The sequence below is a fragment of the Strigops habroptila genome, chromosome 3 (assembly GCF_004027225.2).
Source record: "Strigops habroptila isolate Jane chromosome 3, bStrHab1.2.pri, whole genome shotgun sequence".
In the NCBI taxonomy this organism is placed as follows: Eukaryota; Metazoa; Chordata; class Aves; order Psittaciformes; family Psittacidae; genus Strigops; species Strigops habroptila.
The window spans coordinates 32,712,705-32,736,814 of NC_044279.2; the positions used below are offsets into that span (position 1 = coordinate 32,712,705).

A 24,110-nucleotide genomic window follows, 5' to 3' on the forward strand; every position below is an offset into this window, starting at 1 on the left:
AATGTGGGGGATGCACACAGGTACCTTGGCAGCATAACTGTACATGCTGTGCTTTGGCTGCCAGCTCTGCCTCATCTGTATTTTGTTAGTGTAATAGTGGTGTGTGGGAGTTCGATGCAGACTTGCTGTCACCCAACTCTTCACAGCTCCAAGTGGTGTGTGACAAATCCCGTTTCTGGAAGTTCACTGACAGGGAGAGCAACCAGCAACATGTGTTTTGTATTCCACTCAGTACACAGCATGCTGCAGTTACGGATGTTTTTGGAGCAGGTAAATGCATCATTTCTATCGTGTATTTTCCTCATTGTAAGTTCCTTCAGTGACACCACTGCTCATTCCAACTGGTGGAAAATGACCTGTGGTCTCCAGCGAGCGTCACCTCAGGAGCACAGTCATAAAGAACCTGCTTTGGCTTTGGCTCCACACTATCTTCTTGAAGAAGACTAAAAACTTCTCAGGGGGAAAAGATAACAACTATATTATACTAATTCTAGGTTAGGTATATTTTTAAAATGAGGAAGTCTCTTGGTTTTACAGTTGAAGTTCTTCTTTTAAAGCATTTCGCAGTGTAGTAAGGGCACTAAAAGTGCCTCTTGCCAATGTAAATGTTATTCCTCGATCATCAGTCCAAGTTTGCTGGAGGTTGTTTTGCTGTCAGCACAGTAACAGACTGCTTTGTTGGCATATGGTCTGACCGAAAACTATTGCAACGGCCTTGCCTGGGAGGAGAAAAAGTATCACAGTTGTTCACCTTTAGATCAGCTCTTCTCCCTGTTAATTTACATTGCTCAATGGTACAGTTCTGGTGTTTCTCCTGTAGCACGAGGCCAGGCTGATGTGACCAACTGTCAATGTTAACTCCTGCCTGCCTGCCTGCCCGCAGTGTGGGGCAAAGCACTTGCAAATAATTATATTACTACTAACAATACTGTTTTCAGTTCGTTCTTCCTAGTTTCACTCTCCAGCTTCCAAGGGGTTAGCCGGGAAGGGGTTAGCTGGAGCACGTAGTGAGATTTGAGTTCAATTCTCATCACTGCCACGCATCTCCCTTGTGGCTTGCAGCAAGTCACGGCACACAGAAGTGTCTCACCTGCCATGACAGGGGGATCCCCATTCTGCCCTGCCCTGTGGGAAGATGAATCAGCAGCTTGCTGTGATACGGTGGCATGCAGCAGCTAATGGATACCCATAATCACCCGGCTGTGCTCTGCGTCCCTCCTCTGCCTCCCTACCGGGCAGTCCTGTGCTGTTGTGTGTCCTTGCACGGGCCCCTGCGCAGGGCTTTGCAGCTGCCATCCCTTCGCCTGCTGGGTGAGGTGACTGAGGGCCTGGCACTGGCAGTGAGGGGACGATTGAGGAGCCAACAGGTTGCTCCAGGTCCTGCGTGGCAGAGGCTGCACCTGCAGCGCTTGGGGCTGCAGGTCTGCAGGGTGGGATCCGTTGGGTGAGGGGGCATTCCACATCGAACGCTTTGAGTTCATGGATCATTTTTCAAGTGATGGAGAATGCAAGGCTGATTATAAGGAGCACGTTTATCACTAGTTAGTTTGTGGTACAATGACTGTGCCCTTAAACTGCTGCAGCTTCAAAACCAGCTTCGGTTGGTTTTAATGGGCTGCTGGGTTTCATGTGTTGTATCACAACTCTCTGCTGCTTGCAGTGTCATCGCCATTTGGGTCTGGCTTCTCCCTGTCTCTGATAACCAGAGAGTGACCTGAGCCAATAGCTTTTAAAAGCATGATTTCTTTTTTCCTTAGGTGAAAAGAAACGTGATAGTAGAGTAACAAAACTCTCACAAAGATGAATCTCGGTAAGATCTGTCTTCTGCTGTTACATTGGGTGGCTTTTGAAGAGCTGTTTTAAAGTAGCCTTTGAATACCTTTCAGGTGGATTTGCTGCGAATTGTGTTCTGAGATGATTTGCTGGTGGTGCTGTTCCGGGGTTTTAAATCTGCAAGTCCACAGGTGTTTGCTGTCCTGATTAAATTTTCCTTCTACCTGAGTGTCAGTTTGTTCCTTATCTTTGGGCAGGGCTCTCTGGGTTTATGTTGTTTAGGATGCAGTTAGGTGGTGAAATAAGTATGAAATGTGTCCTGCAGGACAGGGGGTTGTACCCTGTCCTGGGTTCAGCTACAGCAGTCATTTTTCTCCCTCTCAGTAGCTGGTGCAGTGCTGTGTTTTTGACTTTCAGCCTGGGAACAACGCTGATAACACCGATGTATTTAGTTGTTGCTAAGTTATGTTTACTCTGACCAAGGACTTTCTCAGTCTCATGCTCTGCCAGGGAGGAGGGGAAGCCGGGAGGAAGCAGAGACAGGACACCTGACCCAAACTGGGCAGAGGGGTATTCCATACCACAGCACGTCATGCCCGGTATATAAGCTGGGGGGAGTTACCCGGAAGGCCCAGATCACTGCTCGGGTCGGGCTGGGTATCGGTCGGCGGGTGGTGAGCAATTGTATCCTCTCCCCTTGTTATTTCCCTTATCGTTATTATCATTGGTGGTAGCAGTAGTGGTTTTGTATTATACCTTAGTTGCGGGACTGCTCTTATCTCAGTCTGTGGGAGTTACATTCTTCCGATTCTCCTCCCCATCCCTCCGGGAGCGGGGGGAGGAAGAAGGGGGGAAGTGAGCGAGCGGCTGTGTGGTTCTGAGTTACCGGCTGGGCTCTAACCATGACATACCTTCATCCCAGTTCTGCCGCTGGCCTTGGTGGGCTCCTTGCTGGCCTGGCCCCCGGGAAGGTGAGCTGGAGCTCAGCTGCTTGGCCGGTCTCAAGTGAAGGGAGCAGTGAGGGAAGAAGGGCCGGGACTTCTTCCAATAGAGAGTGGCCAGTGCCAGCTGTTGCTGTGTGTTGGTCAGAACTCTTGAAGTTTAAACAGTCACTGAGTTCCCCTCTGGGAGCTGCCCTGGGACACTGGGCCGGCACCGAGGGCTTGGCACAGGGCCACAGAGTCCATCTCCTTGTGCCCTCTTTGGCCTGACAAGGTGGCTGCAGAGCTGCACTGTGTCAGTGAGAGGGAGGTCAGGGTTGCACCTTCTGGGGGGGGGGGGGCTTCCCCCCGGTGTTGGCTGCTGAATCCCTCGTGTTTCGGGGAAGCTGAGCTTATGGAGCAAAGCCACGTGCTTTGCACAGGCAGCAGCAGCTCTGTAGTGTATTGGCATTAAAGATAACCAAATCAGAGGCAGGTCTTGTGCCTCCAAGATGTGTCCTTGTCTTTTCAGGGGGAATGTCTTATTGTTTATCAGTCTGAGATGGTAATTTCACTGCCAGGTGCCACACAGTGGCAAATAATGCTGCCTGAGCAAGCTGAGTGTGGGTCAGCCTTTCCTCCTAGATGCTCTCAACAGAAAGCTTTCCTTTTGGGTGCTTCATGCTTGCAGGCAGCAAGGAGAAGCTCTACTCTCCTCTCAGCTTTGGGCAGAGCAAGTCGGTGGCTGTGATTTGGTCATCGGTGTGCCTGATCAATGTCTGCACCGCAAATACTGCACATCAGGTGTCCCTCTGACTCCTGGAGGAAAAAGGCAGCAATGTTCCTGCCTGGTGTTAGCGGAGCCCTGACCCACCACGTGCAAGCTGCCGTCCTGCTCCTCAAGAACTCCAAGCTTTTGTAAGAGGCTCTGGAATTTATAGGTAAACTCTAACTTCCAAGAGTTATTACTGTCTTTCATCCCACCTGCTGCTGCACCGAAGCATCGAGGAATCACCGGCGCTTTTGATTGATGCTCCTCATAAAAAATTCAGTGGTTTCAGATCTAATTTCTTGAACACTTTAGGACTAATTACATGACATCCTGCTGCCAAAATTCCTCGGGTTTGGCTCCTGCAGTCATTTTTCTCTGTGTTGAATTCCACCCTGGGTTTGATTGTTTACTGTGTGTAATGAGCACCTACTGCATTGCTGTAATCCCCTGGATTTACTGCAGTCTGTGGAAATGAGGATCGCTCGAAATGGCCTGCGAATCCATGGGAGTGGTGAGTGAGTAACACTGGAAAAGTGAGAGTCAAGTTTGAGTCAAGTTTAAGTCGAGTTCCCAGCCTGCGCCTTGCCACAGCTTCAGCTCTTTCTGTGCACTTACCTGTGCTTTTAGTGTTGGGGCTTGCTTTGTTTTCTTAATCTCTAGGTCAGTGCATCTCCATCAATGCTCCATTATTTTGAAAGCTGCTGCATCTGATAAGTACTCTTTAATTAATGAAATTGGTTATCACAGAATGGTTTGGGTTGGAAGGGACCTTAAAGATCACCTTGTTCCAACCCCCCTGCCATAGGCAGGGACACCTTCCACTAGACCAGATTGCTCCAAGCCCTGTCCAGTCTGGCCTTGAACATTTCTACTTTATTGTCCTTATTCTTGTCCCTACTTTTTTATAAAGCATTGATTAATGTGAATGTTGTAACTGCAGCTTCAGGAGGTGGTTACAGCTGCAGCACAGGCCTCGGAGCACTCTTCTTTCTGAAGACTTGGCCTCAAGGCACTGACACCTCTGGGACTCCCTCCTCACCAAGCCCCTAAGTCTTGACCTTAATATCCACCCTTGCTCCTCAAAGTGGTGTGCTCTTCCCTAAGACCATCTATGAGTAAGTGCAGAGTGACAGAACCAAGACACGCTCAGAGCAGTACCGGGTAAGAGGATCCTTTCCCACCCTGGATGTTACTGCCCAGCCAAACCAACCCAAATCCAACAAATCCACTTGGGATGTCAAGGAGCAGGCAGCCAGCTGCCTTGAAGGGCACCAGGCTCTCACACAGCTTGTGTCCGCGTGGTCTGCAGAGGCACCACAGGCAAGTACACTGGGGTTAATCCTAGAAAGCAAAGAGATGTCTGGAACACAGCTCCCCAGGAAGGTGGGCTCCTAAATGCTGAATCCCCCATGGGCTCCTCCAGCGAACCCCACTGTTGTGATGGGTACATGGTGTGTAGGACATGGCGGGGTTGGTCTGGGTCCTGCCCCTGTGTGGTCCACGCCGCAGATCAGAACATAGGCCAAACCCCACAATGTTTTGCAAGACCCAGTATCTCAAGTCACCACTGCAGCACTCGCAGTAAATAGACATTTTGCCACATGTATTTGGTTCTTTTTCTTCAGCTTGGAGCATCTGCATGCAGGCGAGGCAGGGTGAGGACAGGCTGACTGAAAACAAGCAAGATGGTAAGGAGGAGGAGCCCAGACAACATGGAGTAAGCATATGTACAGAAGCAATAGTAATTACACATTGCTTTCTGAATTGTAGAATCAGCTAGGTTGGTAAAGACTTTTACAAGTCCACCCCTAAACCGTATCACTGAGGGCCTCACCTACATGGTTTTTGAACACTTCCAGGGACGGTGACTCCACCACTGCCCTGGGCAGCCTGTTCCAACGCCTGGGCACCTTCTCGCTGAAGAAGTTTTTCCTAATATCCAGTCTAAACTTCCCCTGGTGCAACTTGAGGCCATTTCCTCTTCTCCTATCACTTGTTCCTTGGGAAAAAGAGACCAGCCACCTCCTATCTCCATCTTCCTTTCAGGCAGTTATAGACTGATAAGGTGGTGTCCCTCCCTCCAGTTTTCCCCTTCTCCAGATTAAACGACCCAAGTTCCCTCAGCTGTTCCTTGGTATTAAACCACTTGAGCCAGAGTTGTTTAAGACCAAACATGGACTACTGCCAGCTTAGTGAAAAGGATTTATTAGAAAGTGTTAAGCACTACACAAAACTAGTTTTAGAGTATTTTTTTTCAGTAGACAGCACTCCAGCCTTATGCTACAGACACCGTATGATGGACTTTGACAAGACTGTGCTCACAAGATCCATCTTTAGGGCGAGACATTCAAGCAGCAGGCACAGTGAGACCGCGGAAGGAGTGCAAGGAAAACCCTTTTGCTCTGCATCAGTTCGCACAAGGTACACAGTAATTGTTTTCCTCAAGGCAATTTGGCTCGACGGAGTTACCACCACCCGGGGGCTCAGCATCCCCATCCCCTGCCTCCAGCGCACGCTGGGACCTGCGGCACAAGGAGATCCAATAAACAGAAATCCAGCTTCCATGCTATTTAACAAACCCATGACAACGAGGTTGAGGTACGTGCCTTCCTTACTGCTCTTCAGGAAAAATGAGAGGAGAGGCTACGGATTAAGGCAATGCATTTTTTTAATTCAACACAGACATTGTATCGAACCGCGTATTTTCTGGTAAGTTCTGAAGTATTGCATTGTAAAAAATGAAGTTACTGATCACATGCTACTCTATCTATCATCTTCTTCATTATGCTTTGAAATACAGTGGAGCATCACTATAGTCACTGCCCCAGCAACGTGGCAGCAAGTGACAGCTTATCTCCCAGCCAGGAGCTGTGAAACAAGGCATCAGTGACCCCATGTCCCAGTTTGAATCCTCCACCCCTTCCCACCCCATTCCCACTTCTCCTCTATAAGGGGAAAACAACCCACAGAACATTTCTCCTTCATAGCAAGGCTCGACTGTATAGAGTAAAAAGATATAAAAAGGCATTAAAATCTAGAAGTTCAGAGAAGGAAAAGGAAATATAGAAATTAAGTACGCACGGCGTGATAAACCAGGAGAGACATAGCAATTTGCTACAACATCTTTCAGAAAGTGCTAACCCATTTTAGCTTAAAATAGTTCAAGAGATCATACAAATTGCTACCACAGTGTAAAACTGAGTACTCTGAAAAATCTAAAACCTGCCTTGACTGTAGAAAATGTATTATCTCTGTTTCTAATTTACACAGGATTTTTATTTAGGCACACAAAAATAAATATAGACAGTCAAATGCTTCATTAAGTCTGCAGCAAGTTATAGTTAAAACCAAGCGATCAACTGTTGTGACAAACATCACAGTTTTTACACATATGTAGCTCTCTCTCTACATGTGTGTGTTACAGAGGTGTGTGTCCCTTATTTCATCCTCAGGCCTCTGCAGAAGTTACTGACAGGGCAACGCTGGGTTTTCTGCCAAGAACAGTTAAATTGGGAACTACTGGCTACAAAGAGGTAATTTCTCAGAAAACTCAACTGCTATTTTCTGTCCAAATGGTTTAGTCATGGTTTTGGGCCAGGAGAGCTGGGGCTGGAGCAGAATCCAGGCTGAGCCAACGCCAAAGGCTGTTGCTGCATGGCAGGACTGGAGGGGTAGCTGAAATTGTCTGAGAGTAAGGGAACAAGTATTCCTGCCTCAGAGTAAGGCTCCTCCTCCACTCAAATCTGGAGGGATCCCAAGCTGTTCTTTCCATAAGGAACATGTAATGATCTCAGTGTCTCTGCTGCTACCTCAGTAAAACCGGTTTTACCTCAGGTGTAGGCATTCCCCTGGCACATTCAGTGACCCCACACCTGCTTTTAAAATGCTTGCAGTACCTCTACTAACCTCCCTACACAAAAGTGCTCAGGGGAAGTAGAAAAGCTCTTGCATGTGACTTCAGATTGCACCCATTCACTGATACCAATCTGGAGATCCATGCTGCAGTCCCTAGTTAATGAAGAAAAGTATTATGCAGCTAAGATGGGCACAAGTGGCCCTCTCTGATCAGCTGGGAGCCTAGGAACCAATTCCAACTTCCTTCACTTGACTTGAAGAAGAAACTGGTTTATGTTTCTGAACTTCCAGTTCTAGCATACTAATTCCCTACTAGCTAAGGGGCAGGGTTAGACATGATCTGAGGTTGTCAGTGTGTGGTGATTGAGGGCTTTCAGCACATAAAAGTCATTCAAGTTCATCCCACTATCTTAAAACAAAGTGAAAAATGTACAAACAAAACCAAGCAGCATCATTTTTATTTGGTGTTACAACAGCCGTGCAGCGCCCATGGCTCTGGGCACTGCCTTTCACTGTTTATGATTTTTCTCTTTAAAATCTAAACAGTTCTTCTGTTCAGACAACTCCATGTGCTTTTTTTATATACACATTGTGACCCCTGCATTCAGCCTGTCCAGTTAACTCTAGAAATCTCTGTCAAGGCAACACATTACTTTATCTCTACTATAATTAGGGAGAAATCAAAAAGAAAAAATTCACTTTAAATCTGACCCATTACATGTACTGTACATACCTGTTCCAAACCCAATGTACTCAGAAGTTTCTAATTTAATGCACTCTGTTATTCAAGTCAAAATGCTGTACATCTAAGTATCCACACAATCGTACATCCCTAATGATTCTTCTTTACACCTTTAATTTCTTTTTTAGACATCTGCTTTTAAAAAGGAATAAAGAAGTTGCCCTGTAGATCTCTATTTCTTTAGAACAAAACATTATATACTACATTGAAAAATAATTTTATCAAAACCAGGTTCAAATCAGCGTCATGTACAATTTTCACCTAACGGTTCATGTTGCAATTGCACTTTGCAGATAGAAGAAAATTAACAACCAAAAGCACATTCTACTTCCTTTCACAGGCAACGGCCTCTTCAGGGTTTTTCTTCCGTGAATGTTTGTATTTGTCTACGTAGGCTTTCACCAGATTTGCCACTTTTGCAGAATTAACTTCTCCGCTCTTGCTATGGCAAACCTAAAACAGTTGTAAAGAAAAGAACCTGTTTGAAACCTTGCTGGTGATTTGCCACAGTTCCAAACCTTTTACTTATTTTCCCAACAGCCCAGGTCTCTCCACCTCAGGCAGAACTTTGGAAACTCCCAATACTTCCCAACTGCTTCCTAAATACTTCTGAATTCCCATCCGTTTCACACAGTGAATGTGTTATGTTCCGAGGAGCCAAGAGAGTTCTCGGGGATGGAGAAAGTATTTTTGCTTTTCCTGTTCCCCTTTCCCAGCAACTACCAGTTGTGCCCACAAGATAGATTAAGAAATCCACCCCAAACGCCACTTCAACTGAGATGTAGGCATTTCAGATTACTCTGTCAACTTACTTTATCTACAGCTTTCCGCACGATCTCTTTATATTCCTCCTTAGTGATGTCTTTATTTTGGTAGAAGGGTTTAATAGCTAGTTTGACCTCTTGTGCCGCTTTTTCTTGAATTAACAGTTTCTGATGAAGACACAAACTTAACTGTTATTTTTCATTGCCTGAAGATGCAGCATTTTATCATAGAATCATAGAATCATAGAATCGTAAGGGTTGGAAAGGACCTTAAGATCATCTAGTTCCAACCCCCCTGCCATGGGCAGGGACACCTTGCCCTAAACCATGTGGCTCAAGGCTCTGTCCAACCTGGCCTTGAACACCGCCAGGGATGGAGCATCCACAACCTCCCTGGGCAACCCATTCCAGTGCTTCACCACCCTCACTGTAAAGAACTTCTTCCTTATATCTAATCTAAACTTCCTCTGTTGAAGTTTGAACCCATTACCCCTTGTCCTACCACTACAGTCCCTAAGGAAGAGTCCCTCCCCAGCATCCTTGTAGACCCCCTTCAGATACTGGAAGGCTGCTATGAGGTCACCACGCAGCCTTCTCTTCTCCAGGCTGAACAGCCCCAACTCTCTCAGCCTGTCTTCATATGGGAGGTGCTCCAGCCCTCTTATCATCCTCGTGGCCCTCCTCTGGACTTGCTCCAACAGCTCCATGTCCTTTTTATGTTGAGGACACCAGAACTGTAAGCAGTACTCCAAGTGAGGTCTCACAAGAGCAGAGTAGAGGGGCAGGATCACCTCCTTCGACCTGCTGGTCACGCTTCTTTTGATGCAGCCCAGGATACGGTTGGCTTTCTGGGCTGCCAGCGCACACTGCCGGCTCATGTTAAGCTTCTCGTCAACCAACACCCCCAAGTCCTTTTCTGCAGGGCTGCTCTGAATCTCTTCTCTGCCCAGTCTGTAGCAGTGCCTGGGGTTGCCCCGACCCAGATGTAGGACCTTGCACTTGCCTTGGTTAAACTTCATAAGGTTGGCATCGGCCCACCTCACAAGCGTGTCAAGGTCCCTCTGGATGGCATCCCTTCCCTTCAGCGTATCAACCGAACCACACAGCTTGGTGTCATCGGCAAACTTGCTGAGGGCGCACTCAATCCCACTGTCCATGTCACTGACAAAGATGTTGAACAGGACCGGTCCCAACACCGATCCCTGAGGGACACCACTCGTTACAGGTTTCCGACTGGACATCGAGCCATTTACCACAACTCTTTGCGTGCGGCCATCGAGCCAGTTTTTTATCCACCGAGTGGTCCATCTATCAAATTGATGTCTCTCCAATTTAGAGACAAGGATGTTATGTGGGACAGTGTCGAATGCTTTGCACAAGTCCAGGTAGATGACATCAACTGCTCTGCCGCTGTCCATCAGTTCCGTGGCTCCATCATAGAAGGCCACCAAATTGGTCAGGCAGGATTTCCCCTTAGTGAAGCCATGTTGGCTGTCACCAACCACCTCGTTGTTTTTCATGTGCCTTAGCATGTTTTCCAGGAGAAACTGTTCCAAGATTTTGCCAGGCAGAGAGATGAGACTGACTGGTCTGTAGTTCCCCGGGTCTTCCACCTTCCCCTTCTTGAAAATGGGGGTTATATTACCCTTCTTCCAGTCATCGGGAACTTCACCTGACTGCCAGGATTTTTCGAATATGATGGACAGTGGCTTAGCAACTTCATTCGCCAGCTCCTTCAGGACCCGTGGATGGATTTCATCAGGTCCCATGGACTTGTGCACGTTCAGGTTCTTAAGATGGTCTCGAACCTGATCCTCTCCTACAGTGGGCCTAAGGTCTTCGTTCTCACAGTCCCTGCATTTGCTTTCCAAGACTTGGGTTGTGTGGTCAGAGCATTTGCTGGTGAAGACTGAGGCAAAGAAGTCATTAAGAACCTCAGCCTTCTCCAAATCCATGGTAGCCAGTTCTCCTGATAGCTTCTGGAGAGGGCCTACATTGTCCCTAGCCTGTCTTTTATTTGCTACGTATCTATAGAATCCTTTCCTGTTATCTTTTACATCCCTTGCCAAACTTAATTCTAGCTGGGCCTTAGCTTTCCTAACCTGGTCCCTAGCTTCTCGGGCAATGTTCCTGTATTCTTCCCAGGCCGCCTGTCCTTGCTTCCACCTTCTATAAGCTTCTTTTTTCCCTCTAAGTTTCCTCAGCAGCTCCTTGTCCACCCATGGAGGTCTCCTGGCCCTCCTGCTGCACTTTCTTCTAGTCGGGATGCAACACTCTTGAGCACAGATTAAAACTTTACAGAAAAGAAGTTATTACAAAGACTAGAAAAATCACTCACATTTCAGCTCTCATGAAGTTGCCTGGGCTCTACTCAGACCAGAATGTTGTCCCACAGCAATTAAAGTAATATTCTTTAATGGTGATGCTTTAAAGGAGACTACATAAAAAAAGCTTGCTAGTTTATGTCCTCCAGCTGCCACAAAGGTACCACATACATGATGGTATCGAGTATACTACACAGAAGGGTACTGTCATGGTTTGCTATTTTTTAGTGTATAAAATTATATATATAATACATAAAATTTTAATATATATTTTATATATAAATACATAAAACGGTGTATATGTAAGTATACTCTGAACTTGCCTGGTCCTTCTTCGAGCTATCTGCACTGGCTTCCACTGTCACACTTGCTTTGTTTTCTCCCACTTTTACAGCTGCATTAACGCTCTTGATGTGACTGGATGACGTTGCATTACCCGAGCTTGGACCCTGAACTGTTCCTGCGTTTCCCAGGACTGCTGTTGGAGCAGGCAAGGCTGGAGCACTCATGTTGTTACCTACATGAGCAGCATTTGGAATACCCTGTTTTAAAAAGTTATCAGTAGTTAATATAGTTATCCTTCAACATGACAATGTGCCTTTCTAGAAGCCTCAGCAGCTATAGAAAGAGCACGAATACAACATGCTTTGGTTCATCAGCTAATTTCCACACTGTTCATTATTCTGGAAGGTACGCACATTGTATCAAATCTACTCAGAGGAGAAAAAATAAAGCTCGAAAAGTAAAGTCTCCTCCATGCCACCACGGTGGTGGTGAAGATTCTTGCTCTGATCCCAGTGATAAAACAACCAAAGTACCCTGCAAACAGGCATGGAAGGTGTTAGTTAGCACAAGGGGCAGGAACCTTACGGCTGCAAAACCTCTTTACTTGTCACAGAGTGGACACTGAATTAACATCAGATTAACATTTTTTTAAAAGTCAGCACCTAAACACACATACAAGTTACCTCAGATCACACCTGCATTCCTGCATCATAACGATGCTGCTTTGAGAAAACGTTTATTTTCATGTTTGTTATCAGCTTGAACTTGCAAATGAATTTCAAATCCATGAACATACCTACAAACCTACTCGAGCCTAGAGGTGAAATGCTGGTTGAAGCAGCAGGATCTGTTCTTCAGGAAAAGCCATTTTCTGTACATTTCCAACCATCACCAAAAGACCACAGGCACTGTTGATACTTTGGAATTGGGAAATTAAGTAGCTCTCAGACCTCAGAGACAGCTGACTTCTAGCAAAAGCCAAGAACGCACCCTCCCAACCTGTGTCTGGCAGGCTAACCTAACTGCTGCTGCTTCTCCTGTGGCTAATTGCCATTACTCAGAATCATAGAATGGTTTGGGTTGGAAAGGACCTTAAGATCACCTAGTTCCAACCCCCCTGCCATGGGCAGGGACACCACACACTAAACCATGTCACCCAAGACTCCATCCAACCTGGCCTTGAACACCGCCAGGGATGGAGCATCCACAGCTTCCTTGGGCAACCTGTTCCAGTGCCTCACCACCGTCATGGTAAAGAACTTCTTTTACATCTGTGTTTATCCAGATGAAAAAATAATGAAACAGGAACTTGAGCTCCTTGGAAAGGACACAGATATTGCGCTGTTACTGCCAGCATGCTAACAGTCACCAGTGCGCTCTCTTCATCTTCCTTTCAACCGGAAGGATAGACAGGTGGAGTCCTGCAGTAGTCAGTAATTCCTATTGTGTTACCACCAAGGACTTGTTCAGTGAAAGCTCAAAGAAAAAGCAGCAGCAGCTCCCAAGAGCATTCAGGTTCATGGACACCATTCCACAAAAGCAGGCAAGAGCAACAAACGTAACAGGGGCTTTGCTAACAAATAACTGTATTTTGGAGCAATACGAGCATCTTTATAGAAACACATTTATTGCTGCACTAGATACTGTGTTTCACAGAGGTTTGTAGCCTACATTGTGACTTCTTACAGTTTCAGAGGTTAAACCTACTGGATTTCCAGTTGTGAAAATATTTTAATTATGGACAGCAGGCATTGATCAAATCAACAAGCAGTCTACCAGCATTTTAGTTCCAATGGTTCCTTACTGTTTTACCTTGCAGAGTATACTTTATTTCAAACGGCCTATAACAATCCCCTCAGTATTTCCCACTAAAACTCCTTTTGTTCTAAGTTAATGAATATGAATGGTAACAGCAGCTGAAGGTGAAAAGAACATAGGCAATTTCATCAGTTTACTTCCAATCTTTAGAGATGATGGATGAAAACAGAGGGTTAGAAACCATCATTGTACAACATCACTTTTTAACCTGGAATGCAGCGGAAAGCATTTTAGGTTAGAGCAAGCAGCCTGCAACAGAAGAAAAGCACAAACCTCAGTCAACCCCTGAAGAACCCTTTACACATCACAGATGCAGCATTATGTCTCCTTGCAGGGCCATGCATTCTGCTGGAAGTTGTTCATATTCCTTTCCCTGATATAAAAGCTCTTAATATAAACAGCTGGCTACAGAAGGAGCGCAACACATGAAGGTTGTTTTAAGGTGTCTTGAAAGGCACAAAAAGATGGTCGGACCTGCCCCAAGCACAGCAGTCTTTTTGAAATTGGAGAAACGAAGTGGGAATTAGGTCTGAAACAGAGCATGCAAAACCCTGGAGAATCAGGCAAGAAGGGGGAGGCAGAACATAGCAAAGAAAGCTTGGAAACTACTAACAAAAAGGCTCAAAAGATTGAACAGAATAGAAAATGCATATGTGCAAGGAAGCTGCGGAGACAGTGACAGCTGGAGAATGGAAGTGTGGAACAACTGGGTGCCATGCAACACTTGATAATTTTTCCTCTGCTGGTAGACCCCATGGGATGAGAACTGCAACGACAACGTTTAGATCACTTCCTACACACTGATAAAAGGGGGGTCAAACATTTCCTAAAGCTTAAAAATCAGGTTTTCAAAGGGAACACTTAGTTTTGGAAATGGGGCGCTCGTAAGAAGAAAAAGGTAATGGACAACACTGATGAAATTTTTCAGTGTTCCATTACCACCTGGAACACCTCATTACCACAAAACCCGGTTATGGTGTTGTGCCTTATTATTTAAAAGCTACAGCCCCAAACCAACTTAGATCCTCATGGATATCTTCACTTTAAATTTGGTGTGGGGTGGAAGCAGACAGGCAAGAGAGAAAGAAACTGCAAGTATAAATTTATCGAGACTACGGTATTCAATATAAGAAACCCTTAAACTGATATTACTTGATACTGCTCTTGCCATGGCTTCTGATAAAGCATACCTGCAATTGTTTTCCATCTTGCTGTGAAGCAATGTAGTTGACTTGTTGAGATGGTGGGGGTGGAGGTGGAGGTGGAGGTAATCCCTGAGACAAATTTGTGGGAGCAGCTACCTGTATGAGAGGCACTCCGGCAGGGAGATGATGCATGGGCATTGGAGGGGGGATGTTGAAAGGGTTTTGTTGCATATTCATCATGGGAGGAGGATGGACACCCACTGGATAGGGGAAGATATTCATAGGCTGGTGCTGTGCATTCACTTGTGGCATTACATTCATTTGTTGCTGCATCATGTTTATTGGTAATTGAGAACCATCACTCTGCTGGTTGCCTTGGTCTTTGAGGTTTGGATCTATCAAAAGAAAAAACAGACAGTATATGAAGTAGAAAATCTGTAATTCATAAAGCAAAAGTGGAGCCAACTCTTCACAAAGTATGGAATATCAAAAAGCTGTCTATAATCTGAGTGTTTTAAAGATACTGCATTATGCTATTGCACAGCACTCATCATCAGACATGTCATGGAGCCAAATGCTAGTTTTGGAGTTAAAAAAAGTTCAGGTTACTATGGAAGCCTGCTGTTTGAATTTGTATTTATTTTCTCTACTTGCTCCCATAGCACAGCTAATAAACTATTTCACCACACTGAAACAGTAATTCACCAGCAAAGAGCAGACCGACAACATAACTTCTCCAGCTTCTGCAATTGCAGAAGGTTAGTCATATGCTGCAATCCTCTGCTCCCCTTTGCCCGATTCACACAAACTCTCTGTACATTTCTGTTAACTACAGAAATACTCTTCTGGGTTTTTTTCCGCTGAATAATAAAATATCCTCAACCAATTTCAAAGATGCTCATATTCAGAAAGAGTTGTTCAAAAGCCCTGTAATGGTACAAAAGGTAAAGTCCAGGAGTAAAAAATAACCTCTTGGGGTGGCACTTCTTTAAAAAATGACTTTAGTATCTCATTCTATCTTCAACAGAAGCCAAAAAGTTGACATTTAGATACAAGCAGCAAGAAATTAGTTCTAAGAAACAGTTGATGGATTATAGCTCAGATGTCCTTCCCTTAGAATCCCCTCCTTGAGGAATCCACTGCTACCTAATTCACAGGGAATAGGATTTAAACCCGTATGCTTCATCCCAAATCACCTTTTCTTAAAGATCACGGGCTAACCTCAGAAACACTGAGGTTGGAAGTGAATGTAACAGTTTGATTGTTCCTCAACTAGACCTAAAGGCTGCAAAACACACCACACTTTCAATTAAAGGTTTAATAAATTTTGCCTGCAGCAGATTGAAGGTTGACAAAGTTGTCCCAAAACTAAGAAGCCACCGTTGCATGTTTGAAAGAGGAAGAAACCTGCTGGCATATAGGATGAAAATGGATAAAAATGAAAGACAAAACAAGGAGACAACGGGAAAGTGCAAGTGTGGTTGCCTTCAGAACTGGATTTTATAGTTTTTAAATACAATTCACATGTTTTAAAATACTTTTGATACTTCAGGGCATTAATAAAATCTGTGGATGAATTCTTAGCTATTCAGAATTAATCTCATCCACAGTTAACTCAATACAAGAAAGTTTATTTCTATCAGGGCAGTTACCTTTTAGATATAAAATACTCCAAAATATGAGACTTCTACTGAAGCTTTAGAGGAATTTTAATGCTGAAGTACAGTAGAAGTATTGGGTTTGCATTTATAAATCTCCCTAGATTTTTTTATAAAGCATTTAAAGAAGAAAAGCTTATTTTGAAGCAAGATAAATGTCAACATAGTGATTTGTCATTGATAGAATCTACCATGAGGGGCTGTGAAGGCAAATGCAAGTCTCCCTGAAAAAAAATCACCCTTTTTAAATAAAAGGTGTGCAGATGCTAAAAGTACCCTTGAAGAGGATATGATTTCTTTTCAGCCAAATCAACTTACTTGAGTAGCACTCTTCAGATGCATAGTCCTTAAACACGAACTTTAAGTGAAACCAAAAAGCCATCAGAACACCAGAAATCCCCAAATTCCACACCTAAACCCCTCCATATTGCAAAAAGACTATGGATTCACCCCAAATTATTTTGAAGAACCAATCAGTTTGAGACAGGACATGGCTTGGATTTTACTCAGCTACTACAGCTGTGACTAAGCTCTTATGTTTCAAAACTATGAATACCTTGTTCAGGCACCTCCTCTTCTTGTCTCATTCCCCATCCAGACTGTGGGCTTGATGAGTTGCGTCCCCTTCTTGAATAGTAATTCTGCACATCAGCAGGTAAAGTCTTTCTTACAGCCCAGCTGGATGCAGATGTCCACCCAGATCTGTCAGCAGGTGTATCGAAAGAGTAATCTTGTTCATTCTTACGCTTGTATGGCTGATGTTCTGGGAACCTTGAGGTTTCATTCCCAGAACCATTTGAGTTCCCTGAGACAGGTTTTCTATTTTGCCAGTGATTTTCACTCTGGTCTCCGTACATGAAACCACCTCTTCCACGCCCACCTCGGCCACGATGACCCCTCCCTCTATTTGGAATCCAACCTGAACCATAGTTTTTATTCCAAGAGTGTCCTGAATTGTCATGCCTGCCATCTTCCCAATGTGATTTATCTCTCTCTCTGTTCCTGACTTCAGGAACAGAGTTTATCCTTTCCATTACCCAGTCTGGACAATCATTCCTCCTGTTGTCTGAAGAACACTGATCATCATTGGTTTTTTCTGTATTGTCCTTCTCTTTTTTAAGACTTTCATTCTGTTTCTCTTGATCATTTCTTCTGTATCGATCATTTCCTCTGGGACTCCTCCAGCTGTCATTTGTCCATCTGTCTTTCCATCGAGGTGAATGACTGTCCCTCTCATTTCTAGAGAATGAAGAACCTTTATTTCTTGTCCTAGATCGTGATCTTGACCTAGATCGTGACCGTGACCTAGACCACCTCCTATTTCTTCTTTCTCTTTCACGATCTCTTCTCTGACTATCTCTATCACTGCTTCGAGATCTAGATTTCTGCCTCGGAGACAAATCCTTAGTTCTTGACCGAGAAGATGATCTCCTGCTTTCCCTGATAGTTTCCCTTTTGGGAGATCGAGATGGCGTTTTTTTCTCATCTTTGAGTGTCTCTCTCTTTGGAGAATGAGATAAGGATCTCCTTCCCTCCCTCCCAGCTTCCTTCTTGGGTGATCGTGAGCTCCTGTCTCTGGTCATCTCTCTTTTAGGGGATGGTGACTGAGATTTCCTGCCCTCTCTCATAGAAGGAGACCAAGTTGTCGATGGAGAGTGAAACCTAGATCTTCTAGTTCGAGTCTTTTTATCTTTCTTGAGTTCTGACTGGCACTCTCTCTCTTGAGGAGCAGTTTCATCTTTTTCATCAGAAAGTCCTGAAACTGATGCACAGTTTTCCACATCGCACTGTAAGGAGTTTACTTCGCCTTGCTCTGTACTTTCAACTGGTGGTAACTGTTCAATCTGAGGTTCATTCTGGTCACTGCAAAATGAATCACAATCCATCGGTATCATTTCATTGTTATCCTCACCAAAATGTTTATGTTCAGCATTTACCTGGGGTGTCTCTGAAGTTCTACCCTCTTCGCTTTCTGGCACAGCACTCTCTTTTAAACATTGCTCTGATGTACTGTCCACAGAAACACTGTGTATTAAGGTATCTGGTTCTTCATCTTGAACAGTTTTTAAGTTTTCCGTATTTGCACTTGCACAGTCTACTACTGTTTCCTCTTCAGCCTTGGAATCATCTATTTCTATGGCTTCTGGGCACTCAGGCAATTCGCTTTTGGGGCTCTCTAATGGCTGATCTTTTCCCAAAGGTTCTGGACATTCCAACAATTCATTATCTGGACTAGCTATGGGTGGATCTACTTTTGCCAAAGTTTCTATATTCTCCATTAATTCATTTTGAGGACTAGACAATGTCTGATCTACTTTTTCAACAGTTGCATGATCACATACTTCACCCTTGGGACTAGCTACTGTTTCCATTTGTTCAAGAGTATCTTCACAGATCTCCTGATTCTTAAGATCTACATCTTTTTCAGTAACATCTTCTACTTTGATTTCCTGATTTTCACCTCCTAGAGTTAGTATTGGAGGTTCTTGGACAGAATAACTACTTGCATCTGCATTGCCTGAAGTATCTTCATCTTTGTCACATTCTCCTGTAGTTTCCTCAGTTTCTGCATGTTCAGAACAGCTTTCCAATCCATTAGCAGGTTCTGTTTCTGTGTTATCCTTCTGTGGAAGGCTTGTGCTTTCATTATCTGACTGATGGTCTTCATCTAATGTCACAACTGCTTCAGGCTCAGCAATGTCATCATCTTCCACTGAATCAATGGGTGGCTTTTCAGAACGTGCAGAACTTCTCAGTTTCTTTTTAACCACTGGTGTTTGTTGTTTAACTATTCGTTTAGACTTCCGTTTTGGAGGAGCCTTCTCTGGTTCTGAAGGAGATTTATTCAGAGATGGGCTGTTGCCATCAGGGGCACTGCACGCTGAACTGCTTGACCGAGGTGAGCTCTGAGATGGACCCAGAGTCTCATTTTTGCTGTTTCGTGCAGACCTTCTTCTAGGAGTAGTATTAATCGATTTTCTTCTAGTTCCTCTAGCACCAGATGAACCAGAAGCTTGCTTTTTCTCTTCTCCTTCTTGGGTACATGTAACTGCATATCCTTTACCTAAAGATTCTAATAAAAGCAGAATTAATTAAAGTTTGATAATAACCATTTATCCAAACACAGTTAAAAATATAAATTACCTTCTCTGGTCTGACAGATATCCTCAAATAATACAATTTAAGATCCAGTATGAAATGCTGCTACAGCATATAGCAGTTCCTGGCTTTCTGTAATCTAGGCCTGTTGGCAGTGAAGCCTCAATACTACAGGCAGTGACATTGTTAAATGGCCATCAGCGGATGACCACATGGGAAGCAGTTGATCAGAAGCAGCAATGACAGCGTATCTCTCTGCAAAATCAAATGCTGGGACAGTGCAAACTCTTTCACCAGTTATGAGACAGACCCTGCATGCTCCATGGCAAACTGGACTTAAAACTCTGCCACAAGGCACCTAGGGTGCCTGCAGCACCTAACAAACTGCATAAAGAGTGAAAGTCTTGGGCCAGCTTAGGGGTTTAACCCCAAAACTAAAGCTATAAGAAGAATTATCATAAGTCACATATAGCAGCACGTGAGTTCTTGTGTTGATACTGCGTTAATTTATTTCATGCTATCCACAATTTGACAAAAAGCTTTTGTAGGGAAGCCAAAGGTTATATTCATTCCAAAGGAAACAGACTGTACTCTTGATACCTAAGAAAGCAAGCTAATGAGGGACAGCTCAGGATTCAAGATTAATGATAATTAAGTAAACATACTTGAATGTAATACTTCAGAATTAAATTTCTTGAGATGACCATTAACTTGTTTCATACTTTCTGTAGATTTCAGAAAGCATCAAGAATTTTGTGTTTAAATTAATTCTTTTTACAGCTTCAATTTCATACGCAAATAGTGGACACTTGCTTAGAAAGATTAATTGCTATGGATTTTTGCAATGAATTTATCACATCACACTTAAACACTTGATTCTAATTCTCTGTGTAACGTTATTGTTTCCCATGCTTTTACTGCACTAAAAAGATCTCTTTAATGTATTCTTAAACAGATTATATAAAAATAAGATAGGAATAAGACAAGTAAGTAACAATACAAAAGTCTCTTTCTACCACTTACTATGTTAGCAGAATGAAAAACATATCACTGTCTATTAAATGTAAACATACAATCTGATAACCTTAGAGAATTAACTTCACAGGCACCTTGATAGCCTTTAAAAGGCTAGAACAGAGCACAGGATTATAATAACCTCCTCTGACCTCCGCTGTAAACACAGTAATTTGCCTGAACATGAAAAGATCTAGTTTTGGTTTTCGGATGTCTGATCAAAACCGATCAAATTACCACTCCGGATAATGAAACCCAACAGTATCCATTGTATAGAAGGTACCGTGTATTTAAAAAACTCAACAACATGTCTTGTAAAGAACTTCCAAAGGAGTTTTAGGTGACTGGCACTGTTTGAGGTATCTACTGTAACAGTCTGCCCAGTAATTTTGTTGGAAAGTTACTTCACAGTGGTTAACCAGCAGTTACTCAGTCACATGGGGCTGTCTCCGACTATGTCTTCAAACCTACTACAATAGCCAGGAAAACAAGTTGGATGTTACATGTCATAACAAATATTTAATATCTGTGATTATTTTCTTCAAGTGGAAAGAAATGACCCTGCAATAATAACAACCACCACCACCGCCACCACCAGTGGAATGTGGGAATCCTGACAAAATTAAAAGACAAGTTATTTTTGTAGCGCTTTCAAAGCCTGCTTGTGAAACACAACCCCCTTTTTAGCCATTCCTTACTGCTTGTAAAATTTTAACTGACAAGCTTCACCAACTTTGGACTTGGACCAAATAAAAGGGATTTCAGCCCACTGAATCTTTATTTAAAGATACTTTAATCATGCAAAAAAATGCATAATGTCAACCTACATCATTATGGTATTTGTAGATTCCCTAATGCATTTTCAGGTCAAATTAGTAAATAGACTATCTAACGGTCAGAGAATCTAAAAAAACCTGCAGCAGCTGCAGGGAAGATTCAGACAGTACATCACTGATACTTCTATGCCTCCTAGCACAACTCTGGAAGCAACAATATGAATTGTTAAACAAAAATATCTGGAAGGAAAAAAAATGAATTTCCTTTTCTTTCCTTATCAAGGCTCTGTCCAACCTGGCCTTGAACACTGCCATGGATGGAGCATTAACAACTTCCTTGGGCAACCTGTTCCAGTGCCTCACCACCCTCACAATAATTTCTTCCTTATATTTAACCTAAATCTCCACTGTGTTTAAGTTTGAACCCATTACCCCTTGTCCTATCATTACAGTCCCTCTCCAGCATCCTTGTAGGCCCCCTTCGGATACTGGAAGGCTGCTGTGAGGTCTCCACGCAGCTTCTCTTCTCCAGGCTGAACAGCCCCAATTTTCTCAGCCTGGCTTTGTATGGGAGGTGCTCCAGCTCCCTTATCATCCTCATGGCCCTCCTCTGGAGGTACACCACAGCTAAACACAGTACTCCAAGTGGGGTCTCCAGAGAGCAGAGTAGAGGGGCAGGATCACCTCCTTCAACCTGATGGTCACGCTTCTTTTGATGCAGCCCAGTATATGGTTGGCTTTCTGGGCTGCGAGCGCTCACAAAACATTAGGCTATTTACTCACATGTTCTAAACAGCATTGAAAAATAATCTGAAGCTTATTTAAATTTCTTTATCTGATGAGAGAAAAAATTGTTCTTGGTGTTGGTTGTTTTTGTTAAAATGCTTCTAGTGCACGCTAACAAAGAAGCCTGACTGTATAAGTAGAAAGGTGAATGGAAGTCAAGAGATAGGAGCTAGCATGTATACTCATTACTACTAGAAGCTGAAATAGTTAAGGATCAGTTAAATTGCATCGCCAAACATCAGAGTCCCAGAGGAGCAACCTATACGTTTTTCACTGGGCAATCTGGAGGTGAAATATGTACCTCTAAAAAGAATGAAGAATATGAATGAGTAAAACATCTTTTTTTCATGATCTTTCTACTACTTAACTCTTCCCAGGCATTCACTTCCTCAACTTCTGTAAGCCATGAGACCCAGATCTCTCCTATCTCTTTGCCTACTAGTCAAGTGAAAATAGTGTAATTCCCAGTTCAAAGAAGGTATTAACCCTAGCCTTAAAACCCAGCATTCTTTTGTTTTCACTTCTTTGAACTTGTGCAGCCTGTTGGAAGAGAAATTACATTCTTGCTGACTATGGAGAGAGACGTTGTTCAAGTAACTGGAAGAAGGTCTTCTGCTAAATTCCTGCCAGATCCTGGAGCTCAATCACGTCTGCAAGCTTTTCCCCTATAGAGCTTGTAAGCATACCAAAATAGATCCATACACTGCACTGTTTCCTCATTACTCTTCTTCTCTGTCAGGAAACAATTTGTTCCTCACACTGCACAATATACCACTGAAATACATCAAGCCATTCATAACATATAACAAAATGACATTTATCCTTGAGCAGTAAGAAAAGACGTTTTAACTTTAAAGAAAGTGTTGCATTTAGAAATAGAATTAAGTTACATAAAATACTTATTTTCATCTTCAAATAAAGAACACTTATGTCTGTTTTGGGGTGGCTGGTTCATCTTCTATATTCTAATTTCAGAAATAAACCAGATGATTTTGAAATAGTACCAAACTGCATCAAAACAGGGTTGGTTTTTTTCTGTTTACTGTAACTATATATTCTACATTGATTTCTAAGAACCTAAGTTAACAATACACCACATGAGCTATAAATAAAACTTACAAAAAAAAAGTTTACCAAAGTTTTCCAAAGGCCTGATATTTGTTGGAAGAATTGTCCCTGCCACTGTAGTAGGAGTGAGAAGAAAGGTCTCAGCTTCAGCTCCATAAGACATTAAAGGAATTCTAGAAATGTAAAAGCATTAACATGAGTTGTTTTAGCTGTTTGTAGCAAGTTTTGGAAACGATGCACAAAACCAAAACATGAGGCAACTATGACACTTCCAACCTCACCACAGCTGGAGAGAAAGGCAAAGCTGACAGCAAACAGAACTTCCCTTCTCATATTTAATTTCAGGTTTAAGCTATTGCCTAACCTAGTAAAACAGTTTGAAAAACAAGGTATGTTATGTTAAAGTAATACACACTTGGCTTTCTTCAAAGCCAAATATAGAACAGTCTGCTCCAAATTAGTAGGCTGTACCACTGAAAATGAAACTCTGAACACTGAAATAGCACTTTAGCAGAAAAATAGCCTTTTTTGTGCATCAAAATCTAACACGACAATTTAGTAAAGGTGGCTTTTTCTTTTTTCCAACCAAACCAAACAAATACATACTTCTTCAGACTCCCTCAACAAACCTTGTGCAAAAACAAAGTTTAGTTACCCATCTACAGTTTTTCAGTTATCACCCAATTGGAAAGAAACTTTCCATAAGGAAAAGTACGTGTAAAAAAATTATTATTTAAATCCAACGTGCAACTTATAATTCAAAATCTCTTCATTTGCTCTTTAGCCTTTGTTTTATGCCAAAGAAAGTAAAGAGATATGTAGTGACATGAAGATCATAGACCAATTTATTACCATGTTATTTTAAAATCAGGAGGATTTTATGCTTCTGCTTTATATTCATGAAAACACTCTTAGGGTATACTTTAACATGCATCTGCTCTTTGACAAAAGAAATTATGTTCTCTGTTTCATTTGATAGAACCTCTCATCTCCTTCTAAATGCATTTGTTTATAAACAGTTACTAAATGAAGTCAGAACCAATGCATGAGAGAGGAGTATGGGAGGTGAGTGGGACATCAGAATCAGATTGATGTTAAAGCAAACAGTCTGATTTCTAGTGATAGAAATAATTTAAACAGCACATTGAACACTAACTTCCAAATAGAAAATCTATTTAAAAGTGCGTTTCTGCATATTTAGATGCACAAGTCACTGTGCTTGTCATGAGTACCAGAAAAGCATTAAGGTATACAGAAAATAATCTACTGACATAAAAATAGCATGTGGCAAATACACAAAAATTTAACAAG

At 43.0% G+C, this 24,110-nt stretch overlaps 1 protein-coding gene and 1 long non-coding RNA gene across 5 annotated transcripts in view; one reads left to right on the top strand and one right to left on the bottom strand.

The window, feature by feature from the left end:
• The window catches only part of LOC115605465, a 6,702-nt gene extending 1,351 nt beyond the window's left edge, over nucleotides 1–5,351 (top strand). Inside the window, exon 3 of the long non-coding RNA XR_003990609.1 lies at nucleotides 4,786–5,351. This is a non-coding gene — a long non-coding RNA (uncharacterized LOC115605465). The remainder of the gene's footprint in view (nucleotides 1–4,785) is intronic.
• A 303-nt stretch (nucleotides 5,352–5,654) lies between these two features.
• Nucleotides 5,655–24,110, bottom strand: part of SCAF11 (SR-related CTD associated factor 11) — a 51,568-nt gene continuing 33,112 nt past the window's right edge. For all 4 annotated transcript variants that reach the window (XM_030479868.1, XM_030479865.1, XM_030479869.1 and 1 more), the window contains exons 10-15: nucleotides 22,866–22,972; nucleotides 16,613–19,129; nucleotides 14,444–14,793; nucleotides 11,474–11,692; nucleotides 8,875–8,994; nucleotides 5,655–8,515 (exon numbers count right to left, since the gene is read on the bottom strand). In XM_030479868.1, coding sequence (XP_030335728.1) covers nucleotides 8,387–8,515; nucleotides 8,875–8,994; nucleotides 11,474–11,692; nucleotides 14,444–14,793; nucleotides 16,613–19,129; nucleotides 22,866–22,972 — 3,442 coding nt within the window. In that variant the 3' untranslated portion in view covers nucleotides 5,655–8,386. The remainder of the gene's footprint in view (nucleotides 8,516–8,874; nucleotides 8,995–11,473; nucleotides 11,693–14,443; nucleotides 14,794–16,612; nucleotides 19,130–22,865; nucleotides 22,973–24,110) is intronic.